The 27,802-nt window shown below is 38.6% G+C and overlaps 1 protein-coding gene across 1 annotated transcript in view; it reads left to right on the top strand.

Moving 5' to 3' along the window:
- The first annotated feature begins 5,430 nt into the window (after positions 1–5,430).
- Positions 5,431–27,802, top strand: part of rabgap1l (RAB GTPase activating protein 1-like) — a 69,374-nt gene continuing 47,002 nt past the window's right edge. Inside the window, exons 1-13 of the mRNA XM_057325288.1 lie at positions 5,431–5,568; positions 10,283–10,455; positions 10,585–10,738; positions 11,699–11,888; positions 12,462–12,636; positions 12,744–12,904; positions 13,025–13,135; positions 13,850–13,916; positions 14,912–15,014; positions 15,639–15,805; positions 17,360–17,486; positions 19,748–19,841; positions 20,553–20,703. Of these exons, the coding sequence (XP_057181271.1) occupies positions 10,318–10,455; positions 10,585–10,738; positions 11,699–11,888; positions 12,462–12,636; positions 12,744–12,904; positions 13,025–13,135; positions 13,850–13,916; positions 14,912–15,014; positions 15,639–15,805; positions 17,360–17,486; positions 19,748–19,841; positions 20,553–20,703 (1,638 nt within the window). The 5' untranslated portion in view covers positions 5,431–5,568; positions 10,283–10,317. The remainder of the gene's footprint in view (positions 5,569–10,282; positions 10,456–10,584; positions 10,739–11,698; positions 11,889–12,461; positions 12,637–12,743; positions 12,905–13,024; positions 13,136–13,849; positions 13,917–14,911; positions 15,015–15,638; positions 15,806–17,359; positions 17,487–19,747; positions 19,842–20,552; positions 20,704–27,802) is intronic.

Genomic DNA, 27,802 nt, shown 5'->3' with positions numbered 1-27,802 from the left:
GGATTTTACCGTAAACCCCACCGTGATTCTGAGGGCAAATCTCTTGTAAAAAATATGCTGTAGCTATATGATGAATCACAGGGTGATTTATCAGAAATCAATTTGTATTCCTGGTGTGTTGCTTTACTAGACCATCTTAAATCATGTCACCCAAAAATAAAAATTCTTGCATCTTTTACTCAACCTAGTGTCATTCCAAACCAGTATGACTGACTTTCTTCTGCAGAATACAAAAGAAATTTTGAAGAACGTTGATAACCAAACAACATTGACCCCCATTGACTTCCATTGTATGGACACAAAACCACTGTGACGTTTCTCAAAATATCTTCTTTTGTGTTCCACAGAAAAAAGAAACTCATACATAAGGGCAAATAAATAATGACAGAATTATTTTTGGGTTAACTATCCTTTTAAGAATCGATTCATAATAAGGTTTCTTTATAGAAATATACACCTAGAATATGATGCTGGATCTATTTGATATTGGAGACAGCTCTCTAATACAGTTTGGCTTGACCTTGAAATGGGACTTTTATATGAAGCGTCTATAAATCGTGCAGCCCTGGTCTTGCCGCCACAAGCACCCCCAGGCGACCAGCGCGTTATGGATTGTGGAGAACGTATGTGTTCTGACTGAGAGAGATGGAAGAGAATACCAATTTGTAAAGGATCTTATATAGCATTCAACATGTTTCTTTCACTGTAGACTTGAATTCTTTTTTGTGTTTTCATGTATACCACTTATCTATATTGAGGTCCCTGGGAGAGCCTTACAATGCATTTATTTTAGTCAATAATACAACAACAGTCTGGATTGTTGCAATAATTTTTATTCTTAAACAGTGTTTGAATGCCACAACATGAAGAGCTCGAACCAACCAAGACAAGGAAGCATCGTGCATTGCATGCATATGATTATCCAGATGTCTTACCCGAAGATCACTGAGCAGTGTGAATATTTCATGTATGCGCAGTCTGTCCCACGTACAAATGTAAAATTTTGTCGGGGTGCATAGCCGGCTGGTACTGCCGTAACAGAATTACTCAAATTACATTAGTTTGTTGAGTATAAATGACATTTCTGTCTTTCAGACCAACAATAGTAAATCAAAATAACTGTATAGCCCTAAAACTAGAAACAAGTATGTTATTACCCCAGATGTACCAATAGTTGGGTATAACTTGACATTGATCAGTTAGAAAACGGACAAGAGAAGCAGATTTGTTACAGTAATATTCAATGTAGAGCTCTTTATATAATACCAAGAATGCCACATGTAATTGGTAACCAAATAACATTGAACTCCATTGACTTCCATTGTATGGGCACAAAAACACTGGGACATTTCTCAAAATATCTTCTTCTGTGTTCCACAGAGGAGTAATCTAGAAGATTTGGATGACATGAGGGTAAATAAATTATGACATCATTTTTATTTACTGGTGAACCAAAGTCCCATTTTGATTCATTATAAGCACTTCAACCTTTACGTTCAAATGCAAAGGCAGGTTATAATAATTCACAAACTTCTCATTAATGGTTTAATATCTCTGCTGAGCTTAGCAGGTGAGTGAGAATGCAATCGGAAGCCTTATCAGTGTTGTAAAAATCCATTCAGGCAGCCGAAGAGATTTGAAACAGCATTGTATAGTTGTTGTATAATCTGGGCCCAGCCGTGAGCTTCTGTTCATGCAATATGTGAGTGGAATCACTTATGTCTCACATATAGTGCCCGGTGGGGAGTATTAAATATACAGTGGGTTTACAGCCCACCTTAAATTATTACAGTTTTTACTTTTAGCACCAGCACCAAAAGGCTTTATTCTGTGGAACACAAAAGAAGATATTTTGAGAAATGTCTCTGGTTTTGTGTCCTTAAAGTGGAAGTCAATGGGGGTCAATGTTGTTTGGTTACCAACGTTATTCAAAATTGATCTCTGTCTGTCTGTCTGATGCATGTCAGTTTAGATGTTGTCTTAGGTGTGACTCATGTTGTTCATTCTTATCTGTTATGCTTCTTCTAATCATTTCCCCGAAGGCTGACGCGTGATTAGCGCGGGAGGTCTGGGAAGCAGAATGGAACGTGTTGACCAAACTGGATTTGATTTAGCTGGCGAATGAAATCACTGGGGAGCACAAACAGGAAATGGCAAATTGGAAGATTGCATTGCATACTGTAGTCTTATGGCTCCGCAGACTGTACCTATGACATCACAACAAATGATGAAAGATAACAAGCTTTTTAGTACGATACTTAAACAATACTCACAGTCGATAATGAAAAGAGAAACCATGGGAATCAGAGTATTATAGACACCATTATTGTGACTTTTCTCAACCCCTCAGAACACCCTCGCAATCACATAGCAACTCAAAACACCTTAGTGACCATATTGCTTTATAACGTTCTGCAACAACCAATAACACCATAACATTGTACCATTAGGTTTCGCAAGCATCTGAAAATCTAGTTACCAGGGTTGCCAAATCTACAAAACAAAACCAGCCCAAAGGCCAAAACTCAAAATATGTCACTCCCAATAAACATATTTTATATTGTCACATAGTGTATATAAAAACATGAGATTCACATTGCATAGTCACTTGTCACGGTTGTGTACAGAACCCAGACGCAGACAGTTAAGGGTTAACGAAAAATACTTTTATTTATAAAACAAAAACCCAGAGGGGTGCAAACAGAAAAGTAAACAAGGAACCAAGGGTAGCATAAAACAGCAAAACAAACACTTCCCACAAGGGGGCAAAACATGAACCAAAACTTTCACAAAAAAGCTTACTTTCAGGAACTGGGCAGACAAGATAATCAGGAAATGTATCAAACAAAACGAACCAGCATGGGACAAATAAACAAGACGGCATTAAGTAGGGGAACACTACCGAGGGAATGGTTACATAGGGCAGGTGAAGGGAATCATCACAAAGGGCGAGATTATGAGAAACAAGGGGGTGGGACTAAGAGACACGACCGGAGAACACGTGGCGCAAAGTGACAACAAAGGCCACGTGTCTCCACACAGAACACAACAAGTACCAAAGACATGGTACTGTCAAGACTCTGTCCACAGAACTAGAAAACTCATGACAAGGAGGACAGAATCATGACAATCACTATTATGCATTGCACACAATGAATTTCTTTTTTTAAATCACATATAGGCCTAGTAGTAATCATAAAAACACTGTTTTTACAAATAACTTTATTGTACCTAAAAAATGACAGCTCATGAACAAAATCTATCCCTCTTGAACCCATGTAAGAGGAAACTACCTGTGGCAACAGTTTAAAAATCTCCCAATTTTGCAGGAATATGGTGGACCTGCTAGTTACATACAGAATGAACATTCCAACTTGATTCATTCTGTTACTATATTGCAGCGCCATCTTGTGGACTATTTACTTGCTCTATTAAATTGTCAAAATTTTCACAATTTATCTCTGTTTAGAGTTTAATGGAGATCTGGTCGGATGACAGCTGGAACTGTTGTTATAACCGGGGGAATTCTTGCAACGGTGATACTCCTCTGTATCATTGTAGTACTCTGTTACTGTCGACTTCAGGTGAGTGACCTTATTCATCCATGCATTAATATTCAATATATTCAATATAATATAGAATCTATAGTATACGCAAAACATTTGTTGACTATTTTTTCAGTATTACTGCTGTACGAAGAATGGATCGGATACAGACAATGTATGCCCTCAACCCCAGTTTGCCTGCAACACGTGCAGCACACTCAGGGTGGACGGCGGTGGGACGACCCCGATCTCCCTGTCACCTGAACCCACACCGCCACAGAGCTTCTGCCCTGCTTGCTCCCCCTACAACTCCCCCTTTTATATTCGCACCATGGATGAAACATACAGTGAGGGGGAACGGATCACCTATATGCCCGCCCACTACGACAGCCCCTCATTTTCTCTCACTCTTCCATCTATTCCCTGCAGTGCAACTTTGAGCACCCGAACCCGACCGGAAATCTGCTGCAACATGCGTGGCATCAGTACTGACGTCTGATCAGTGATGTCCACCTGAGCATCACTATGGAGGACGTGAGGACTTTTAGTGTTTTTATTGTTTACTATTAGATCCGAATTAATATGATGTTTATAAACAGATTGATACAGATTTGTTCTTACTGAATCCAATGGTCAAACCTGTTTATTTGATTATAATAGGATAAGGGCTCCTGGTTTTCAGTGGCCTTCAACCACTTTGGGCTTAAGATTTACAGCCCCAATATTGTAACGTGGGCTTCTTTTAATGTGCTATTATATGAGGGCTATCTAACACCTTTTACATTCAATAAATCGGTATTGTATGTCTTTACTATGTAGATGACGTAAAAAAGCAATTTTTGGAATGGATTGTAAAGCGCAGTAACTTACTAAAGGAGGATTTTCCATAGTTTTCTCTATGCAACTTTACTGTATCCAGTCATAACAAACGGTAATGCAACAATATGTGAAGATTGTTTGGGTAATATATTCATGTAATTTAAATGTTTTTCTTGAAACAGACCTTAAACATAAATGAGTTGGATTCCATTTAAATGTATTTTGTACATATTTGTAAGCATTAATTAACTGAACTTTGCAGAAAATACCACGATTCACTGTTTTATGTCTGCATTCAACTTGTAATGCTTGAAAAACTTTATATTTGATTTCATCAATTAGGCTACACAAATCATCAATCACGTTTATCTGTGAGTGACAAGGATTTGATAGAAGTTGGCACATTATATTCCATGTAAAGATTCCATGTATTTTTTGACACTGTCTTTTGATTTGTTTAGGTTATGAGTAATTTTTTACAGATAAATAAAGAATCCCTCAAAATTTTCGAGGAATTCAAACATTTTCGAAAGAACACACATTTTATCTATATAGATTATATGTAATTACATTAATTTTAAAATATGGAGTAAAAATACAATTGAGCCATATTCATGTATTTTGTTAATTTTTTTGTAATTATATTAAAAGAAAAAAGAAAATGCAATAATATATATATAGCCTATATCAAATGAAAAGTAGGGAATTCTAGTAAATAAATCTTATTTAAAATCTCATTAAAAAACAGTATAGCCTTGCGAGATGAGATGTGTGTGGCTATTGACAAGTAATTCACACATTTTGTTGTTGTTCACCTCACAAACGCGTTTACATTAAAAAAAATATATTCCTTCCTCAAATCAGCTGTGTTTAGCATTAAACACTTTGTTGTAAATAAAAACGTATCGTAAACAGCCGCATAAAACACCTACATAAAACCAAAATCAGGTGGACCGCATTCACCGGCGGCGCTGCTGCTCACAAATTTGTGAAGGGGGCGTGGCTCCGTCCAGCGGCGGCGTTGACGTCGCCTGCGCCATGTGAAAGCTGCGTGAGCGCCGATGAGGTTTGCGGATGTTTCTGCGTGTGCACGCGCGTCGCTCAGCTGACAGATTCACAGCAAGTTGATTTTCAGCCCCTCAGGAAACTCCAAAAGACAGCGCAATAACAGACAATACGCGCTCACGCCAGACAGCCACTCCTGGTTTGTTTTATTATTCATTACGGCATTTTTATACAAGCTTTTAACCGTCATATGTGCTTGCTTGAAGTTAAACTGACAGGAAAATGAGCTAATTGTTGACTAGCGGGGGCTAGGCTAACTGACTAGCTTGAGTTTAGAGGCAGTTTCAGCTTCCCATAGACAGCAAACACTCTTTTGGGGATTTTGACGCGATAGACAGCTGTAACGAGCTGTTGTCTCGCGCGTTCGCGTGTGTGTGGTGAAAGATAGCGTTAGTAAGTTAGTAGTGCGAAATGTTTACACACCCTTTGAAGATGCGCTTCCTGTCTATTATTTTGCTTTTCTGTTTAGTACCTTGCTGTTGTTGTACATTCAATGCTTTGTTTTCATATTGTCCATTTTTTATGTATTCACATGTGTTTATATAGTAAAACATTCTGGTTTGTCCATGGCTGTCTTACTGACATTATGACACGTAATAAGTACCATTACAGCATTCACAAATAGTGCATGTAGCATATTTCAATATATTTCCTTTTGGACTGTTTATATTTTGGTTACAGAATATTTAATGTAGGTTTCATGTATGGAAACTGAAAAGCTGTCAAACAAGTCAAAGATGTCTATTATAGTACACCGGTGTAAAAAATATTGTACTTTGCATTACCTGCAGCGGCATTTCAGTAACACTGGTTTGTATGACCTGGTTTGCCAATGTTTGGTTAAACAAACATGTCAGTTTGTTTAACTGTCACATCACTAAGGTGGTGAACTTTTCACCTGTTTAGTGAAGCTCTGCAGATGATTGCCACTGTATAAACTCTCCTGACTTGAGAATAACGGCGAAAACTCGAGAAATAACTGCAGGTATTGAAAACCTATTAAGTACATTAATGAATCAACAGGATCCCTTATTTGTCACTCACAAGCCCACGTAGAACCTTTTATAGATTCTGGATTTTGATTTGTGCTAGCAAAACATTTGTTCCTGTAGCAACATTTTATATTACTGTACATTGCTTGTTAAAGTCAAATATTAACCAAATACTAAAGTTTGCTTGCTCAGGACTATATCTATCTTGGGATGTCACTTTATGTATTTGCTCGAATGTAAATATAACTATTTTGTGAAGTCTGTAATGCACTCAATGCTGTGCTACTGTATAATAAAAAATGTTTTCTATTTATTTACCATACACTTTTATCCAAAGCGACTTACAAATGAGAAAGCGTTCGACAGTTCATTCCAAGCATAGTACACATACTAAACAAAGCAATGTTTACAATAGGATTAGAAGCTAATGAATGTAAAGCTAGTGAATAGAAATAGTAAATAAAAATGTTTTTGTTGCTAGCTTATAGTTTTTTTAATCCAAATTTAAATACCCCCTAGCAAGACACCGTCACTTATTCATCACGCTCTATTTGGGAATTCCTATTGTTGTGAAAGTGATAGTTCAACCAAAAATGAAACTTGTCATCATTGTCTCACCCTCTTGTCATTAAAAACCTGTATGACTCTTTCTTGCGCAGAACACAAAAGAAAATATGATGAGGAATGTTGTGAATCTGAACAGCAACAGTGACCATTCACTTGCATTGGTTTTGTGTCTATACTCTATACAATAGAAGTGAATGGGTACCATCACTGTTCGGTTACCAATGTTATTCAAAATATCTTGTTTTGCGTTCAGCGGAAGAAAGTCAAACAGGTTTGAAATGACAAGAGGGTAAAAATATTATGAAAGAATTTTCGTTTTTGGGTGAACTATCACTTTAATGTTAAACTAATAAATACTCCCTACACCAAGTGTTTATCCCAAGTATTGTAAATTGACTCAAGGCTGAATTGTGATTAGGTTTAACAACATCCTTCATCTGTTAGTACAGTCACAGTATAGCACACTCCTTCATGTCTCATTGCTTAATTTGAAAATTTCTGTCTTTCCAAGCATTCTCCTCCTCCTGTTCTGCAGGGTTATGTCATCGGCCAGATTTGCCCATAGTTACATCATGGCATGTCTTTTAAGAAGAACACGCAGACAAATCACTTCTTGACATGAATAAAATACCTTGACTTGATTTTTTAATAAAATTACTTTCATCATTGGTCAGAGGGTCAAATTTGGGCTCTTTTTTTGTTTATGGCATGTTGGTGTAACCATCCCTTGGCACATTGTTCTAATGTCTGTTTTTGAAGCGCTGGGCGTGTGAGCAATACAGAAAGTACAAGCACAGAAGGGAAACTGTTGTTTCTAAAGCCTGTTTCTCTTGCTCATGGGCTGGAGTCTGTGTACGTGGGCATTGTGGCTGATGCACGCCCATCATAAGTTAACTGCACCAGTTTTATCTGTGGTTGTGTGTTTGAGACATGGTGACACTTGGCTCTATTTACATCGCCGTGTTTAATAGAGGTGTAGTAATAATAACTATTGCTAAATGAAGTGTTGTAAAACTTTAAACGGGGGATAAAAGCAGTATGAAATGCTTTTAATGTGTTTGTTATTGATCAATGTTTTTTAAATGTATATTAACATTATACAGTATAGATTAATAATAATATATATCATTCCGATTATTTGACACACACAACCAACGTTATAAAAGTGGTGCATCTCTACTCAAATATACAAAATGTGATACAGGGCTCAACGCTAAGGATTTTTTCTACCGGCCCGGTCGGGCAAGTGATTCGAATTTTTACTGGCCCCACCATAAAAAGTAATAAACAAATAATATTGTCTAGTTATTTGTTTGTTTGTTGTTTTTTTTACCTGTGTATCTCAATTAATAAGGTAATGATATAAAAACTATTAGCCTAACTGAAATTTTAAATAATGTTGAAGACAACTAATCGGTAAGTATTAAAATAAAAAAGTAGTTTGTGCAAAAGCAATAGCACAAGTAAATGTAATAAAGCAAACATATACAAAATAAAAACATGGACTGCTTTTCATGTGTTTCAGGTTGATCTAATAGTAGTTATCAGGTACAGAAATTAAATGTAGCCTTTATAGTCTTTACCATATAAATTAAACCTTACTAAAGTTATAATGGAATCAGTCAGGACAGGAGCAGTGAATGTATTTTCTCTCCGTCCTTTGTTGTTTGATGAACTTTAAAAACAGAGATGTTTATTATGCTGCTGCCCCTTTAAGATGCACGGATGTAATAAACTGTAACACGCGCTTTGTTTCCAAACTGTTTCTGTGGATTACTTTTGCAAGGATACTTGCTAATATGGGCATTTTGGCATAATTTCGTGTGGATATGTCTGTTAAGAAGACATGAAAGAGAACTCAATTCAGTATTTTGCACGTTGTCGGAGATGCGGCTTTCCAGCAGCGAGCAAATCATACACACAGCCCGTGAGAACCCAATCGAGCTCTCTTTTGTGTTGTTTTGAGAATATGGAAAGGCTTAAAAACTTGAAAATTATAAACTTGCGATACAGCACTGGCCCAATAGGGCAACTGACAGTTCTTTCAACTGGCCCGAAGGCCTCCCATGCTGGGCATCGGGCAGTCCTTATTGTCGAAGCCCTGTGATACTAACAGTTTGTGTCTTTAATCATTTCATCTATTATTTAATGCCAGATATAGGAATGACACTCATTGTAGTACCGTAACTGGCGTATTCCAAAGTAATGACGCTGAGGTTCTTTTCTTTTGTGCAGTTTCTGCTTTGCAACTATTTGAATGTGTATTGAGGAACATTTGTCAAACATGTTTTCTATTTATATAAAGCACCAAACTGGCTACATAATGAAAATTAACTGCACCATGGTGGGTGCACTCAAGACTCCTCTGTTGGTTTTAGATTTTATCCTGTGTGTTTTTCAATGGCTATAATTGAAAAAGAATGATGCGCTCACATGACTGCTGTGTTTGTAAGGGCCCATTCATTGACATGGACTGACGGGATGTCACTATTGTGTTAACTGCAGTTGCTGATAGAGGTTATCGCCATAGCTGTTATGAGACTGTTATATGATTTGCACACTTTGGTCAGGATTCTGTAATAACAAGGTGCGATTAGACTTCGTATCTTTAACACCCTAGGTGTGAACAGAAGTGTGGCCGGGGTCGTGTAGCCTCTCAGAAGGTTTCGTCTGAATTCGGGCAGTGGTAGATCTTGAAGCTCAGGCAGATGATACGATAAATGTGATCTTGCTTGTTGAATCAGCAGAAAGCATGCATGATGCGTGATGAATCTAGGTTGCTATCATTTTTAGATGTATTTATAACGTTGAAAGCAATGTGTTTGTTTTCTTTGCTTTTTCTGTAACTTTAGCCTCTCTATCGCCATCTCTGTTTGAAACATAAAGTGCTGATTACTGCATGAAGTCGCTGAAGTCGAACAATGTCAAACAGTCTTTTTCTGCAAAAAACAGCTCAAATTAGAAATCATTATTGTAAGCTTAATGTTGCGATCAGGGTTAGGTAGGGAGTTCGTTTTCAACCCAGATTTTTTACGTACTTGCTCAAAAACTGATTTTTGTTCATTTATCCCCAAGAGAAACTTTAAAGACCCAAGCACACCCAAATGCACATTTTCTTGTCAGCCACTAATGAGTACAAGGAAACCTCGCCTGAGTTGCTCACTAATCATCCCGGTTTCACCTAAAATCTACGTCACGTTCAGGAAGTTCAGTGCTTTCCGAATGTGATTTCATGTTGTCTGAAATGATAAATCGGGGCATGTATCCGGTGTGACAGGTCTGTCTGGTTTACAGGAGCAGTCGCATTGGGCAGACTGTCCCGGGCTATCATGGATGACAGCTCCTCCCTGGGCAGAGTAAGCGGATCCACTGAATCAGTGGCAACCGTCACCAGTGAGGAGTTTGTGCTGGTCCAGCCCACCGCCGGGGGCTCCCCCTCCAGCTCGGAGGGGAGGCCTAAACTCAAGGTCTCATTTATTCAAGTCTGCAAATGCTGTGATGTTATGTGAATAACTAATGAATGTGACCTGGTTAACATTTTTGAGCTGTTGATGACATCATCTATGCTCTGTCTCGCTCTCTGTTCTCTCTCTCAGATGTCGTGGAATGGTAGTGAGCAGTTGGAGCGGGCGATGGAGGAGGTGCTGGATGATGTTGGTGATGGACCAGGACCTCCAGAAGAAGCAGGAGGTCAGGCACCCAGCTCTCAGATCAGACCACCCAGTCTGACCCTGGACACATCCCCGCATGGTACGTTATTGTTGTATACTTAAATATATAAGAGTTAGACAAGTAGACAACTTACATAAAATGTTTTAAGAAACACATGAATGGAACCTATTACAACAGGTGTATATTAGCGTTTGTTAGAAATAATAATACCACAAATCAGTATGATCTTTCATTGTTGGGTAGGTTTTTGACATCAGATGGCAGAAATGTTTGTTCACGGATTGTTTGACTGTCTGATCCATGAACAACTATTTGATATAAGATATTTGAAGACAGATTTGTGAACGCACACTTGGTGGCTGCTTCCTGTTGCCAAGCGCTTGAGTTATTGCTTCGACCATTCACTTCCTCCCTACCTCTGACAAACTTCCTCACTCAGCCGTGTTTTGAGAAGAACTGTTGACAGTAGACCTTTAGATAAAGCGATGGTTTGACCTTTGCTTTTGTTTCAGTTTTTAAAATAGTATTGTATTGTATGAATAGCAGCAATAGTGAATCTTCAGTCTATGTCAACGCATATAGATTAACCTGAAGTTCATAGTTCCTGTCAGACTGTTACCACATCATGTGTAAAAAAAATGCCCACAGTGCCGTTTAACTATTCCAATGTCAGGTAAAAAACTCCTTAAACTGTCACAGATGGGCGCTTCCAAATTTGTAGATTATAATGGGAGTGCTTTAGTTTTAACGTGTTGCAACGTGTCGCTTGTGTCCAATGTAAGCACAATGTATTGTGAGTTATTTACAGTCGCCAACCAAGTCGCAAACGTGGCACAATAATGAAGACTTAAACACAGTGGCTATTTTACAATGGCTTCAAATGTGGATTTGTAAAGTTGTTTTGCCCTGATGCCGGGTTAAATTACATATCCGTTATGTTGTGAATAATCTTTAATACGAAGAAATTTACATCATATGTACGTTTAATTCACTGGATGATAAAAACAGCTGTTGACTCTACAGTTTCTGTATCCACAGAAGCGTCAGTGGAAGCACAAGAAGAGGACAGCGTGCAATTTAGTAAACTTTCATATCTGGGCTGCACCTGGGTGAAGGCACCTCGCAATGAGAGCGAGGCCCAGGAAGCCATGGCCACCCTGCGGACAGAGAGCGCCATTCCCATCCCCATCACCCTACATGTGCCCAGCGGTCCAGACGGCTGTGTCCGGTCAGTCACACAACAAAAAATTCCAAAAGTCTCAGATTAGTTGTGAAAATGCTTAAATATTTCTTATATATCATTGAACCTTCGTAACATGTCTTTGAATTTAGATTTTCAAAAGGCTGAAAATATTTTTGTGTGTGTGTGTTAACAACACAACTGTGATGCGAGCTCATTTTAGCTCCCGCTTTCAGGTTCAGAAATGTGAGGTAGCACTTCTGTTTTCTCACCCTGTGTTATTTTTCTCAAGATCTGTGGCGTAACCTCAGGTTGAACATCTCCCTTCCTCCAAACCTCAGAGCTGTTTCTAAAATACACTTGCAAAGTCAGATGCGCATTGCAGCTGTTAAAGGGTCATTAGCTATTTCGGTAGACAGAAAGGGAAAATGAAACGTTTTTCAAAAAGTAAAATAAAAATGAAGATGTTTTGTTTGAGTGCTGTTGCAAATCATCTTGTTGTTCAGTTTGAAGTTGTTACTGTTTATTATTGAAACAGAAACATTTCCATGTAACTCATTCTTGCAAACATTGTTACAGCCCTCTAAGTTTGTTGTGTGTGTTCCGCTTGTGTTTTTCTAGTGTTGTCGACCAGGCCACGGGAACAGAGATCGCATCTTTTCCCATCTATAAGGTGTTGTTCTGTGCACGGGGACGAGAGGGCTCTGTCGAGAGCGATTGCTTTTCCTTCACTGAGAGCTACCGCAGCTCTGAAGACTTTCAAATCCATGTCTTCTCCTGCCATATCAAAGAGGCTGTGAGTTACAAGCTTCGTCTGATCTACGAACTTAATATTTTCAATTAATAAAACTCAAACACGAATACATATGAAGTTCACAAAATATTGTCACTTTTTTTATTCAGGTTAGCCGCATTCTCTACAGCTTCTCAACAGCCTTCAAGCGTTCATCAAAAGCTGCCACAGACATGCGAGACTCTGCATTGCCGCTGTCCCTTGATAGTGACATTTTCACCTTCACTGTTTCGTTAGAAGTGAGAGAAGATGATGGAAAGGGAAACTTCAGGTCTGTCTTCATACACTTCTGTGGAAACTCTATTTCTGATTTGCATTAGTTTGTCTGAATGGGATTAGACTGGCAATAATTAGACTGTAAAAACAACTTTTTCTCTTTTATGTTTTCTAGTCCCGTCCCTAAAGACAGAGATAAATATTACTTCAAGCTACGGCAAGGTGTGCCGAAAAAGGTGGTGGTCACCGTCCAGCAAATGTCCAACAAGGAGCTTGTGATAGAGAGGTGCGTTCTGGGATGTGAAGGCTATTTGATATTGAGCTATTACCCAAAATGCACTCTATACATATACACAACCACAAAGTTTCATGTTTTTAAATAAAAGACCCTGATGAACCTTCTGATTATCTTTTTTGTGAAACTGGAAGTGGTTGTTTATTTCTCGATGAACAATAAGCTTTAGGCATCATGCTATTGTTTTATTTCTCAGTGTTTTAAAGTACAACACAGACTGCCAAGAACCAGTTAAACCTGACTTGAAATGTATTTTATCATAGACTTCTTTTGTTACAGCCAACCTTTATCGATTATGGATTTAGGAAGTCCAGGTTGTGTCATAAGGAAATGAAAATAAAAAATGCAAATTCAGCCCCAATGCATCAACATGCTTTATTCAGAGAGCATACAAAAGAGAATATGTAACGTTTAGAATTGACATTTTCAAGGAGTGTGATTCCCTCTGTGACCGCTTGATGGCGCACTGGTCACAATAGAAAAGGGCCTGCTTGATTTGTGAGACTTGCCATGAAAGTGACCATCACAGATCTTGCCACAGCAACAAAGAAACAAACATCTACATCAATTTCTGTATGATTCAGTGTAAACATTCTAATGATTAAATTGATATGCAGTTTATTTGTTATTTTATTATGTAACATGCTTTGAAATGGATTTTCAATTGGATTATTGAATGTTTTACTTTCACCTTGTTTGTTCCAGGTGCTTTGGAATGCTGCTCTGCCCTGGGCAGAAGGTTCGCAATGGCGACATGCACCTTCTTGACATGGTAAAACACTTTTCTGATTTTCAGTTCACTTTTTTTTGTATTACCCCATTGCTTGCAATATGACTGCCTGTGGTTTAAATTTTAATTGTGTATCATATTAATGTGTTTCATCTTGATGTGGTATTACCGTTTTAAATTCCCATTCTGTTGCTATTTTTAGAAACACTAAATGGAAATACATGATTTTATGTTGTTCATTTTTCAAGGCAATTTTACATTCGCCCTTGAGCAAGCTTAGCAGTTTGCACGTCAAGAGCAGTTCAATTGGCTGTTCAGTCAAGCATAATTAGATTCATGAGGTTTGAGTCAAAAATCCACATTGACTGCACTGAATATAACCTTAGTAGTGACATCTCATGTTTATATGATTTACCCACTGTCAACTGTCAATATCATCCTGTCAATAATCCCAAGATTTTTTTCTGTTGTCAATGCAACTGTTCTCAATTTTTGCTGAATTTGTTAAAGCGTTCCGCTAAACGAACCTTCTTTTTATAATATAGTGCGTTTCTCTGTTAAAAAAAGAAAACATTATCAAAATGCAAGAGCAGCTGTGTTTCGCTGTGGCTGATTGTATTTTATACCGAGTTTCAATGATGATTAAATTTAAAGAGAGCAGATGACTTTGCTTCTGTTACCCTGAGTCCCATCTGGATTTGATTTATTTAAATATATTTAAAGAATTTAAAGAAGTTTCTCTTTCTAACACTGGTAAATAAGGCTGAAGTTATATAATAAGATATAATGCATAATTCTGGATACATTTTTGTATAAACACTGTATAACATCTAACAATCTTACTTGCGATAGCAGATATCAGAGATGCTGTAATAAATTCTCACGCTGTGTTTAAAGAACATCAGTGAAAACATCTTGTACATTTTCATTTTCAATTAAATACATTTATTTTAGCAAATTAATTTGAACAGTTAATGCATTATTGTTGGTAGCTCTAGTGTCGGAATCTTAATAGTTGCTTGAGTTTGTGCTTGAAGGAGTCCATGGGGAAAAACGCTGACGAGAAGGCATATGTTATCACCGGGACTTGGAACCCAAACACTCCCGCTTTCCAGCCACTCAATGAAGACACACCGAAAGGTGAGATCTGACCCACAACCCTGTGAACCTCCTTGTCAACATACAAGTTTTTTCAATACTGTCATATCTTTCTGTCCATTTGACTGGGCAACTGTGATTGTTTGATTGATTGAATGAGATTTCAGATTTACAGCCACTTTAGTTGAAACTGTGTTGAATCAGCATGCGTCATTTTTCATTTCATGCCTGCGTTTTATTACACCTGCAGTAAAGTTAGCTTGGATTTGTGTTCATTTGTAAGTGTTAACAATGTCTACCACCGATCCATTATTTACCTCTCAAGACACCATTTTTGGCTTGACTTTATCGTAATTGGAATCTATTTTCAGCCACTCTCTCATAAATCTGTAACTTTTGCTGGCCTCGTTTCTTGTTAATTGAAATAATAATAAACACCCTCCCTCAGTGTGAAACAAGCTTGTTTTCTCAGGTTCTCAGTGATCTGTGATTTGTTGTACTCAGCACTTTACTTTCACTTTGTAATTATAGCGCTCACCTGAGAACGAATACTGCATGATACGATCTCCGAACGCAAGTCTTCTCCGCATTGACCAAAAGATAAACAACCAGTATCGGCAAGTCTCTTTTTGTTGAGTTAATAATCAACTGAACTTATCTCTCCAGACAAGCAGGTGTATATGACGGTAGCCGTGGACCTGGTGGTGACCGAGGTCGTTGAACCCGTTCGGTTCCTCATGGAGGCACTAGTCAGGGTCTATCCGGCAAATGAGAGGTTCTGGTATTTCAGCAGGAAGGCCTTCTCGGAGACGTTTTACCTCAAGCTCAAACAGGTACTCTTTGCTGATTTTAAGCCTTAATTCCGAACAATCCTGGGCTACGCAACTTGGTGACCAAATCTTAAGGAAGAATGTGTGCTTTTCTTTTCGTGAAGCGTGAATAGAAGCTGTAACTCCTGGACGCCGTGAAGCGGCAAATGGAGGCTTTGTATAATTCGTAGCTTAATAGGAGTCCTGGTGCTCATTATCATGCTGAAGTAATTAGGACTCGCAGGCTGCATCTCTGTCTGATTGCCTCGGTAGTTATCTTATCACAGAATGAACGAATGCATGGGCTGTAGTTAAAAGCTAATTAAAAGATAATATTATGGCGTTAGCGATAGGCCCGAACCATTCTTCGGGTTATTTCATTATTTCCTGTTTGTTTATGCCGCTCGTTAGGCGCCGGGAATTAGCGTGTAATCATTGTAAACATCATTCTTCGACTGTTGTACAGATCCACATGGCAATTAAAAACAGAAACGGCGGTTTACGGCGTTAACAATTGTCGTTTCTGGGTTTACCGGTATTCCTCACTCTGATTGGCTCCCTGCAAACCACATGACTGATTCACAGCTCTTTTTTTCTCCCCTAACACCACTTGTTTCAATTTCTTCCCGTGCATGTAATTACTATTTGTCGCTTCGCCTGAAGCGGTGGCAAAGGTGAAGCACGTTTGAATGCTGTGCTGTAGCGTGTCAGACTCTTAAAGAGATAGTACACATAAAAATAAATATGTTTTTAGAGGGATAGTTCACCCAAAAATGAAAACTTTGTCATCGTTTACTCACCCACAAGTTGTTCCACACCCGCATACATTTCTTTGTTTGGTTGAACACAAAGAAAGTTATTTAGAAGAATGTTAGCAACTGCGATTTCTGGTGCACCATTGAGTACCATAGTTAAAAAAAACGAAAAAACGAAGAAGATATTTTGAAGAATTTAGGAAAACAAGCAGTTCTGGGGCCTTTGACTACCATTTTATTCTTTCATTCTATGGTAGTCAATGGTGCCCCAGAAATATCAGTTGCTAACGTTTTTTTAAGTATCCATCTTCGTGTTTAACAGAACAAAGACATGTATACAGGTTTGGAACTTGACGTTGAGTAATTCATCACAGAATTTTCTTGGGTGGGGTATCCCTTTAAAGCTTCATTTACTTTGATTGTGTTGTGTTAGTCCTGCAAGAGTTACTCTCTTACGGAGAACAAAAAAAAAGAAACGTTTAAGAATGTGGTAGCTTGTTTTTTTTACGAATAATGAATGCAAATGGGGACTCGGGTTGTCAGGTTTCAAAAGGACAAATAAATGTATGCCATATGACTGAAATATGTAAAAAACCTACAATCTATGATGGCAAATAAATCTCAACGAATGGTCCCCATTCACTTTCATTATATGAATGCGTCTTAATTCCTTTAACGTCTCATAGCTTTTTTTATGCTCTGAATGCCTCCATTAAACATTTTTCTCACGTCTGTAACTTTGATTATGTTGTTTGAGGGAAGTATTTGCAATGCTCTATTCTCATGCTGCTTTGTTTACCGAGTGTGTTTACTCTGTGTGTAGGGCACGGGGAAGGGCAGCCAGGGAGATGCCATGTTTGAAGTTGTGAGCCTGCAGAAACACACGGAGTGTGCAGCCGGGACACGTGGCCGTCTGCAGTCACCCACTGAGGAAGAGGAACCAGAGGAAGGTACGCAACCATCCGGTTTATTAAAGTGCTTTGGTTGGTCTTCATCAGAGATCATGCTTACAGTTTTGTTCCCCACTGAATTGTAGCACGTTCTGTATTTTCTTGTACCCTTTGCCGTTTACGCTTGTGGGTTGGAACTGTCAATCCGCCTCACGCTTTAATTTACTCCTGGCCTGTAGCTCTGGGTGAAATGTGTCAGCCCGAACCCTGGACCCTTTGACCGTGGATGCCAGAGGCCTGAGATGTGAAACCCTGGTGGCTTTTTAAGTGGTTATCAGTGCCTATTTTATACGAATGGATTTCAGTTTGGTTAAGTGGTATTGGCCCTCGAGCTCTGTGTACCATTTGGCCACCTGGAATTGAATGTTTCTTCTTCTGCTGTCTTTGCTTCTGCTCGATTGATTTTTGCACACACCATGTGGAATAGCGTTATCACAGATTTGATTAAGTCACGTTTAGGGTACTGTCATTGCCAACCGTTTATTTACGTGAAATGCAAATTTACGTAACTTATTTATGTAAGCCATTTTGGATAAACGCATCTGCGAAATGCATGGAATTTGTTCCCTGGGAATCGAAACTATGACCTTTGTGCTTCTAATGCGGTGTTTAATCAACTGTGTTACAGGAGAAGATTACTATAAAATGAATTAAAAAAAATAATTTAAGAAAATATGTTGCATTGAGGTGTTATAAAAAGAAATCAAGATATTATTTTAGAACATATCATTATTTACATAATAAAGATAATGTTGTGGGTTGCCAGATTTGGAGGTCGTTCACAGCTGTCAAAGGCTGGTTTTGAAAAGCGTAAATGCAGATCTCAGGTACTTGATATGTTGGCCAAACAGAGCATATAGCATGAATATATCATGTTAAAGATAATAATATGGGAATGATTTCCATAGGCTAAGCAATTGCTGTGAAACCTGTTCATGTGATCCGGTACCATCTCTATTTTATTTAATTGAAATTTGAATTGCGATATTATTGAACGTTTCTTTTTTATTTAACCTTTAAATAAATCTGAATAATCCCATCTTTGATTTGTGCAGTTTGTTCCAAGTCTTGATTTCAGGGGTGTACAAGTCAGTGTTGCTCTTGCCAGATTTCTGAGATCTATCGGGGAGGCAGATGGAACAGAAAATTCATCCACCCACATCTTTTACCAAACTGCTATTTCACCTTGCGACAGAGGATCTGTGCGAGGCCGGTGTCTCTCTCTCCATCTCCCTCTCTATCTCTCTGTCGTTGCCAGGGTACTCGTGAAGTAAATGTAAAAAGAAGGCCTTTTAAAAAACTTAAGACGAAACCACTGTGTTCCAGACCTCACTTCCAGGATTGTAAAAACGACCCCGTTAAGATGCTCGCTGGAGGTCGCGTACATTGTAAATGGCTGAGAAAGCAGCACAAGTGGTTTTGTTTCTTATTTGAGCATCTTTATATGATGACTCGCTGTTGTTCACGCACAGGTTGTGTTTGTGTATAAATGTCTGTAGTCAATATCAACAGCAGTAAAATGTAACGATTTAATACCAAATGTTTTTATTTCATTTAAATGTTAAGTTAAACGAAAACAATAATGTAGCCTTTGAAGAATATCTCTTGTTTCATTTAATTTCTCTCTAAATGGCTTCATGGACGGCCATGTTGTGGACGCAGACTTTGACATACTCCAGTGGTCAGCTCTTAATGACCTTTCTGGACATTAAGTCTGAGACGTTTTCTTTATGACCTCAGAAGTGGCGGTAATATCCACACTCTGCAGTGCCATATAGCCCTGACTAATGCAGGTGCCTACACCGAATAACTCTTACGGATGCAGCAAGGACGATTCTGTAATTTTGTCTGCGCACAATGCTTCAAGCAGATGTGCATAGTTCGAACGTGACTGAAGGAAGTAACATAAAGTGGCGCCCTGGGGGAACGTGTAAAAGTGATGTTTGCACGTGTCGTACTGTTAGTTGAGAGCAACAGGACCATGTCTTCTACCCTTGGGGCTTCGACTGTCACCGGAAGGTTGAAAGCGCTTTTTGTCTCAGAGCTGTGGGTCACGGCTTGCTTCTTGCGACTACTTTAAAATTTAGTTGGATTTCTCCCTAGTTATTTTTTTCTTTTTTTTTCAAATCACTAATTTTGGCCTGTTTGATCTTTGAACTGAGATTTGGCATAAACGTGTTTTCTGGACCAGAAACATGATTGAAAATCTTTTTGTCCATGAACATATTGAACGTGAATTGTCTTTGTCCCCTGCTGCACAGATAGCGACAGCGAGATCTCTAGTGGGACGGGGGACGTGTCGAAGGACTGTCCTGAGAAAATTCTGGAATCCTGGGGAAGCATCCTCATCAGATGGTGAGACTTTCAGCTCGTGATGAGACATTCTGCTTTTACATGCTGTTTGCAAACCACTTGAATTTAAGTGGTACATCATAAACTCTTTCAACGTTTTTTATTTTAGTCTTTATAATTCAATTAAAGGTCTAATGTGTATTTTTTTGGAAGATCTATTGATAGAAATGCAATGTCTTCAGAGGTGTATAAAGACCTTACATAATGAAGCGTTATGTTTTTATAACTTGGAATGAGCTATTTCTATCTACATACACAGCGGGTCCCCTCGCATGGAATTTGCCATGATGTTTCTACAGTAGCCCTAAACGGACAAACTGCTCTACACAACGCGTTTCGTAAATATGTTATCTCCTTTGGCAAAGAAGCGAAAACGAGACAATCTTTGTTCTGTGTCAGCAACCGTAGTGCTGCGAAAGGGAGGGGTGGAGTGAGCTATTGGTTTTAATTCACAACCTCACCACTAGATGCCGCTAAATTTCATACACTGGACCTTTAAAGCCTTGTAATTTTTTTATAATGCCTTACCAGTTGCTCCTTTGGTCTCATAATATTACTGCTAGGCCAGACAGATTTTAAAACTGCTTTGAATTCTTTGTGCAGTTCTGAGGAATTGACTCTTAGTTGACGCATACACAATCTGCATTGAACATTACTACTACAACCGAGAGCTTTGTTGTGCTGTTGTGACACTGTCTGTCTTCCACCTGTCAGGCAAGGAAACCTTTCGGCGCGGCCCAAGGGTCTGTCTGCTCTGGTGAAGCCTGGCATACCGGAGGCCTTACGAGCTGAAGTCTGGCAGCTTCTGTCTGACTGCCACAACGATCAGTCTCTGCTAGAGCAATACCGCATCCTCATCACTAAAGTAAGAGACGACTCACTTGGCTTTTGCGGTTTGCTTTTATTTACTTAACAAAGCCATTTTATTACTAATGAATTCTGTCTTGCTCTGTTTAAAACGCCCCTAAAATGGGTGCAGTTGCAACAACCCATTGACTATTTATTTTGAAAATATTTCGTAATGCTTCATTTAGCACCAGTTTTATTTAGCTGTTGTGGTTAATGGTTAATTCAGTTTAGTTGTGTCTGAGGTGTGATGCAAATTGTCGTGACCAGTTTTGTTCTTTAAAAGCGCTGAAAAAAGGAATCTTGTGTGTTCTCATTGGCAGAATTGATGATCTTTAGTAATTTTCATCTTGTCAGCGAGATGAGCCTTTGTGCTACAGCCGACTTCTTATTTACTAAACAGATATTTTCCGTCCATGTTGTAGCTTAGATATTTGTTTGACCCTTTGAGTGTTTATGAATCGTATTGGCAATGCCACAGCGAATTTCAAGGAATTACGACACAACTGCAGATCCATCATGTCCGATTATCTGGAATGGAAATGTGCTGGTTGTGCAAGATACAGTTACATGTTACATGAAGAGCTATATCTTTCATGTTGTCTTTGGAGTCTGACTGGTTCTCATGCCGAAAGTGGTCAGTGAGTGGAATGTTCCCACACTGAAACAATTGTTGACTCTATCAGGAACGCAGGTCTCTTTCATTGCTAAAATGTTTAGCATAACAATGATGGATAGTAAAAAACAACGTCGATGAATTAGGAAAATATGTCATGACAATAACTTCTTAAAGGTGCTGTGTAATTTTTTTGAAGGATCTATAATATCATATATTAATATTAACTATGTCTTCAGAGCTGTATAAGACCTTACATAGTGAAGCGTTACGTTTTTATTACTAGGGTTGGGCCGATAGACGATGACATTACCCATCGCTGTTGGGCTGGCATCGTGATTCCCCTGCATGATGCAGTTTTCGTCATAAGGAGGGTCCACGGTTGTCCGCACATCCCGTACGCATACAGCACGACAAATGTTGACAGCCGACTCCACAGTATGATATTCTGCGCGTGCGTCAAGCTCATCCATTTGTGCTTTTCCGCAGTCAAGTATGATTTGGAAGCTGCGCAACGCATGTGCGCACGACGTAACCAGCGCATTTGACTAATCACACACAAAACGCACCAGTATCAAGTTCTCTTTCGTGCTTGAATGAATCAAACCTCTCAAGATTATGCCAGAAAGGCCGTTTTGTCTAGCATTTTCGTAAGCGTAAGACTTAAACGTGTTAAATAAAATCTTAAATGAATGCAAAGAGTTGTGAAAATGGGAGTGGCGCCGGATCTGCGTAAAGAGACAGCTCTTAAAGGGGCCGCATTCTTAAACTGACTCCTGTCACTAATCAGTCCCACCAGGAATTCACGATTTTTTTCCGTGATTTTTGCGATCAAAATAGCTGTTTGTGCAGCGGTAATTTTCAATAATTTGCAGGAAAATTTGCGATATTTTTATCATTGTAAATACGTAAATAAATACTTAAAAGTATTTATATAAAAACAAAAACTTAATAACAATAAATTATACAACTTCTCTAATTTAAATAAAAAAGTTTTAAAGTATTTTTTTAAATAATAAAGCAAACCACTAGTAGGGTCCTGTCACTTTAAGATCTGCAGTAGTGCACTGATCCAATAACATACTTCCCTAACAGTTTTCCCCTCATAATGTTTGTTCACTTTATATAGGCACGTGCAGAAGGGGGGACAAGGTGGCTTGAGCACCTGTCCCTTTGCGTAAAGTGCCATTTTTTTTTAATGCCCAAAGTTCCCTTTTCGTGAACAGAAGGAGTTCGAGACCGGTCAGAATGTGATAGCGGCCGGACGAAAAGGACACGTGATCAAAAATAAGTTTTGAGCTCCCACCTGCCCATCTTAAGGGCTTTGCACTTAATACGTAACTGTTAACCGATTGTGTTTACATAAATACTCGCTAAGATGGATATTTTGACTTAATTATGTGTGTATTTGACCATTCAAGCAATAAGCCTAAAAAGACTACTCGCGCGCGCTGTCAGACTGCATGTGCAAATGTTTGCTCCCGCTGATGGTAGTTAAAAATAGACGCTTTTGTGATTTTGAGATTACAAGGACTATAAACCAGTTTTGCTGCACTAAGTTACCCTGTAACATCAGGATATTGCTTCACCCGATCCTTCGCCTGTATGTGAGATTGAAGGTAAGAAAGGTTCACACACATCATTCACTCACGTGTGCGACAGGCAACATTTGTAGAGTATGTTAGTGAAAATAAGGCATTAATCAATCAAATTAGACATAATTAGATCATTTTACTTTATTTTATGTGAGTGTTTTTTTGTGGTGAAATGACAAATTATCCAGGATCGCGAAAACATGCAACATTTTGTTGATTTTGCAGTACTAATATCAGTCTTTTAATTCATAAAATGATGCTGTTAAAGAAATCTGTCGTTTCTACATTAATTTTAAGATTACACGTGAAATTATTAGAATGTAAAAGTATATTTTAAAATATTAATGTTATGTGCAATTAATCGTGATTAATCACAGAAAACATTTGTGATTAACCAGATACATTTTTTTAATCGATTGACAGCACTAATATTAATAAATATTTACGTGTACAGTATTTATATTCACCAATAATTTAAAACCTTTATTTATTTTATATTTTTCTTAAATATATGCATGTATGTGTAAGTGTTTATGATGTGATTAATCGTTTGACAGCCCTAATTTTTAATTCTGTAATTAAGGCATTTTAAGACCATGCCGACCATCAGAGGTCAACTAAAGGTGAAGCACACTCAACAGCATCTGTACCCGCCCCAATTCTGCCACAATCAATTTTCTGTCAGGTCTTTGGTAAAACCCCCCAACCCCCCTGGACTTTACCCCCAACACGCCACAGCATCTCGCACGCAAGCCTGCACAGAAGCCCCCCCGGCTACAAGTTTTATTTTTAATACAGCCTCAATGTTGGAGCAGGCGTTACTTCACTGTGTTCCACTGTGGTATTTTTAGGTTAACTTGGGTATTTCCTTATGCACAAGGCAGTAATCAATACTTTTAAAACAGCTCCTGAAATACAGCTCAGTAATCAATGCCGGCGAGTGAGAATTATGGTGAGCCAGGGCTGGTAAATATCTCAGCACAGCTTGAGAAAAACGTTAGGTGAAATGTGGAGTCAAGAGAAAGGTGAATGGAAAGACAGATAAGAAAGACTATCATTAAATCGAGTGGTGTGCTTTTGTATGCAGTTCTACCGCATGCCGGCCGAATCATCTGTTGTTCGGTTGTTAACTGTACACATCCTTTAGGGTTGTAGTGTAATTTATTCATTAATTAAATTCGGAGAGTTCTCCAGACATAACTATATTGACATAACGGTTGTGGTGCTATTAATGAAAAGGAAAAACGTCTGAGTTATTAATGGTTTCATCTACACTCTATGATTATAATTCTGATTGAGGATTTCGCCCGGGGTAGTTACCACACTGTTTGGTTTGATAAATTAGCCAGTTTCTTTCTGCTTTTGGGTAAAGGGGACGTTTAAAAAGCTATGATAAAATATGCCAATAGAAGTAGAAAAAGCAGATTCAAAATCTTTTTGACTTTGCTGTCATTCAGCAAGTGTTTCCCACAATTGTACAGTAAACAATATTATCAAATGTCTTGTATTAACATAATATTGATACTCATGGTTTTTAATATCACGGTTATTGATACCTCGTATATATTGACACCCCTAATATGACATCACAAAACCTATTATGGTTGTTTCATCCTATGATTGGTTAAAGTACAGAGAAACCCAACCGTAGGTTTATATTAACCTAGAAAATGTCAGTATTTGACCAAACCGTGTGTTGTTGATACAACGCAACATTTTTTGAGTGTACTTTAAATATGTACTTTATTGTAAAATGTTTATTATGTTGTCTTTATTGCCAGGTCAGTTAATTGTCAGGTCAGCTTTCAGTGGTCAGTGGCTCAGTGGTTGGAGCATGGCGCTAGCAACGCCAAGGTCATGGGTTCGATCCTAGGGGATTGCACATACTCAGAAACAAATGTATAGTATAATGCAATGTAAGTCGCTTAGGATAAAAACGTCTGCCAAATGCGTAAATGTTAATGTCTTATTTGAATTATAGAGTAATGGGTAAGACATGCCAATAGAAAATTGACAAATGGATGACAGAAATTATGTTGCTTAATTTTTGTCAAATTCCAGTTTGAATGCAGCGAATGTTATTGGCTAAAAATAGGCAATATCCTTATTTTCATGTAGTGACCTGTTACAAGATTGTTTACCATTATGTAGGCCTATTAAATTATATATTTATAATATGAAATTTAAAAGGAAGCCGAGAAAATCAAACAACAGCAGTGTGATCTTTATACTTTTTTCCTTCTTTACAGCTTCTATTATTTTTATTAGTTGTTACACCATTTTATAATAAATTGCATTATACGGTCCATCTTTAATTGCTTACATGTTGTAAAGGCGTGCGAAAGCAAGCTGTTATCTTGCGCTATCAGCTGTGGCACATGGACCCTCCGGCTAAAGTAAATTGTTTGATTACAAGATTGTAACCAAGCGTGAAACGTCCAGAATGTCTCTTGCAGCAAGGCTTTGCCTTTTAGATGAGTTACTGGGCTGCGTCCAGCATTTCTTATTAATAATCATTTTTGACTAAATAAATCTACCCCCTTTCTGTTTCTAACGGCTTGTATGACTGTGTGGTCTTCACAAGCCTTTCTAAGTAGATTATAGTCTTTATGAAGCGTGTAATGAAATCTTCGATGGCGGATCGTTTGGTTGTAGTGGCTCTGCGTTTGTCATGTTAAGCATTTGTTCTGGGTTTATAAGAATAGTTCCGTTTTTGTTGACAGGCAGTTGATTTTGACTGATTCTGACTCAGTTCTTGTCTGTCAATTTATGTCATCTGACATCTATAAATGTCTGTCAGAGAGGTTGCAGATGACCGGTCTCAGTTTTGATTAGAAAGACCGTAGACTTGCATTGAATAAGCTAACCTGATCCATATCTAAAGATCCTTTTAATTTGAACCAGTAAGCACCAAGTACATCAAAACACTTTATATTGCCCTAGCAACCACCCACAACACCTTGGCAACAGCATAGCAATGTGCAAAAGCACCTTAGCAACCTACTAGCATAATGGCACTCTTTCGCCCTTGACATTTTGCACAATTTCTGTGTCATTTCAGTCGTACAGTTTCTTGTGGTGAAGCTTATTATTCATCTCCTTTGCTGCAGCTGTAGCCCAGTAAGGGCTGGTGAGCTGCCATCTTCCCAGTGTAAAAATTCACAAGAGCCCATAATGCCTCTCCAGTGTCCTCCGGCCAGCTGCACGGACGGGCTCCACAACACCCCTCCCTCGCCATAAACTACTCTTCTCAACACACTCCACATGTATCTTAAAGGAGTAGTTCACCTTCGAATTGAAAATTCTGTCATCATTTACACGCCCTCTTGTCATTCAAACCTGTATGACATTCTTCTGCAGAACAGAAAAGAAGATATTTTGAAAAATGTGGGTAACAGAACAGCCCAGCCCCCAAATTCACTTTTATTGTAACCAATGCAAGCGAATGGGGGGGGGCTGTTAACAACATTCTTCAAAAGATCTTCTTTTGTGTTCTGCGGAAGGAAGAAAGTCATACAGGTTTGAAATGACAAGAGGGTGAGTAAATGATGACAGAATTTTCGTTTTGAGGGTGAACTACTCCTTTAATGCAGTTCACATCTACTGTCTGGACTGCCATTTGCTATAACTGTACTAGTCCTATGGGCAGCTTCATCACATCCCCGTTCTACAGAATTTCGTTCAAGAAACGACATGCCAGTCACCCGTGAGAACGCCTAGCATTGTTACACATACGAATGTTACGGTCAGTGGGGAATAGATTTTGGCCCCCATCTACACATCAGCAGATGGGGTCGCCCTCCCGGGCCGATATCATGTGCTTTCAGACTGTAGCCTGGGACGCTCCCTGCTGACACAGAAGTGACAGTTTAGATTACTCAGAAACACGTCGCGTATAGTCGACTCCTCTGGTCATGCGTGTGGATGTTCGAATCACAGCTACACACATGCCCAGGGACAAAATACAAAATATGTTTTTTTGTGTGCAAATCTAAGCAGTGTTTAAAGAAGGATGCCATTGCATGCATCTTTCTTTACATGATGTTAGTCAATACGTTTTGAAAAACGATTATAAAAACCTTTTGTAGAATAACACATCCACGGAATGATATTATTATTAAATAACAAAAAAGGTTTTTTTCTTTTCTTTAAAAACCCATTTTAGACACACAATGCTGTCGCCGTAAATGATGCCAAATCAAGTCTAGCTGTCATGCTGACCTGTCCTCTGACTGCTGGTGTGATCATGAAAGCCAGAACACTGTGCCTGTACAGTCAGAGTCACCTAGATCAAAAGCTCATACAACGATAGATAAAGAGGATTATGGTCATTGTTTTCTGCAGTCTTTCCCTTCCTCTAAGATGAATCATTTATGCAGGCCTCTGGCTGCCACTGTTGTTCGGTAGCATCTTGTTCCAAATGGATCACCATATTCATTCGGTTCAGCGTGTCCTATAAGATTCCGTTTGTAATTCGGCCCGCCAGCGTTCTAAATTATTTCCAGTGACATTTATTTACCCTCATGTCTTTCAAAACCTGTACGTGACTATTTCTTCTGTGGAACACAAAAAAAGATATTTTGAGAAATGTCTCTGTGGTTTTGTGTCCATACAGTGTAAGTCATGAGATGTTCACGAGATGGATGTTCATGTTTCTAGTTTCAAAAAACGCTTTATATTTCACATATTTCAAGTCTATTGTTCACTGCTGTCCCTTTTCTAACAAAACGACTGGATTTCTTCCGGTCTATATAAAGTCCCTACTTCCAAAACGCTCTGATTGGTAAAGCTGGCCATGTCTGTCGTGATTGGTTCCCCGCTTAGAGCGTGTGTCTGAAGATGTCCCACCCATACCATATCAGCGAGCTTCCGCTTCTCAGGCTGTTGTGATTGGTCGGTGCCCCTCT

The sequence above is a fragment of the Triplophysa rosa genome, linkage group LG25, assembly GCF_024868665.1.
Source record: "Triplophysa rosa linkage group LG25, Trosa_1v2, whole genome shotgun sequence".
In the NCBI taxonomy this organism is placed as follows: Eukaryota; Metazoa; Chordata; class Actinopteri; order Cypriniformes; family Nemacheilidae; genus Triplophysa; species Triplophysa rosa.
This window is presented reverse-complemented; position numbering and strand designations above follow the sequence as displayed.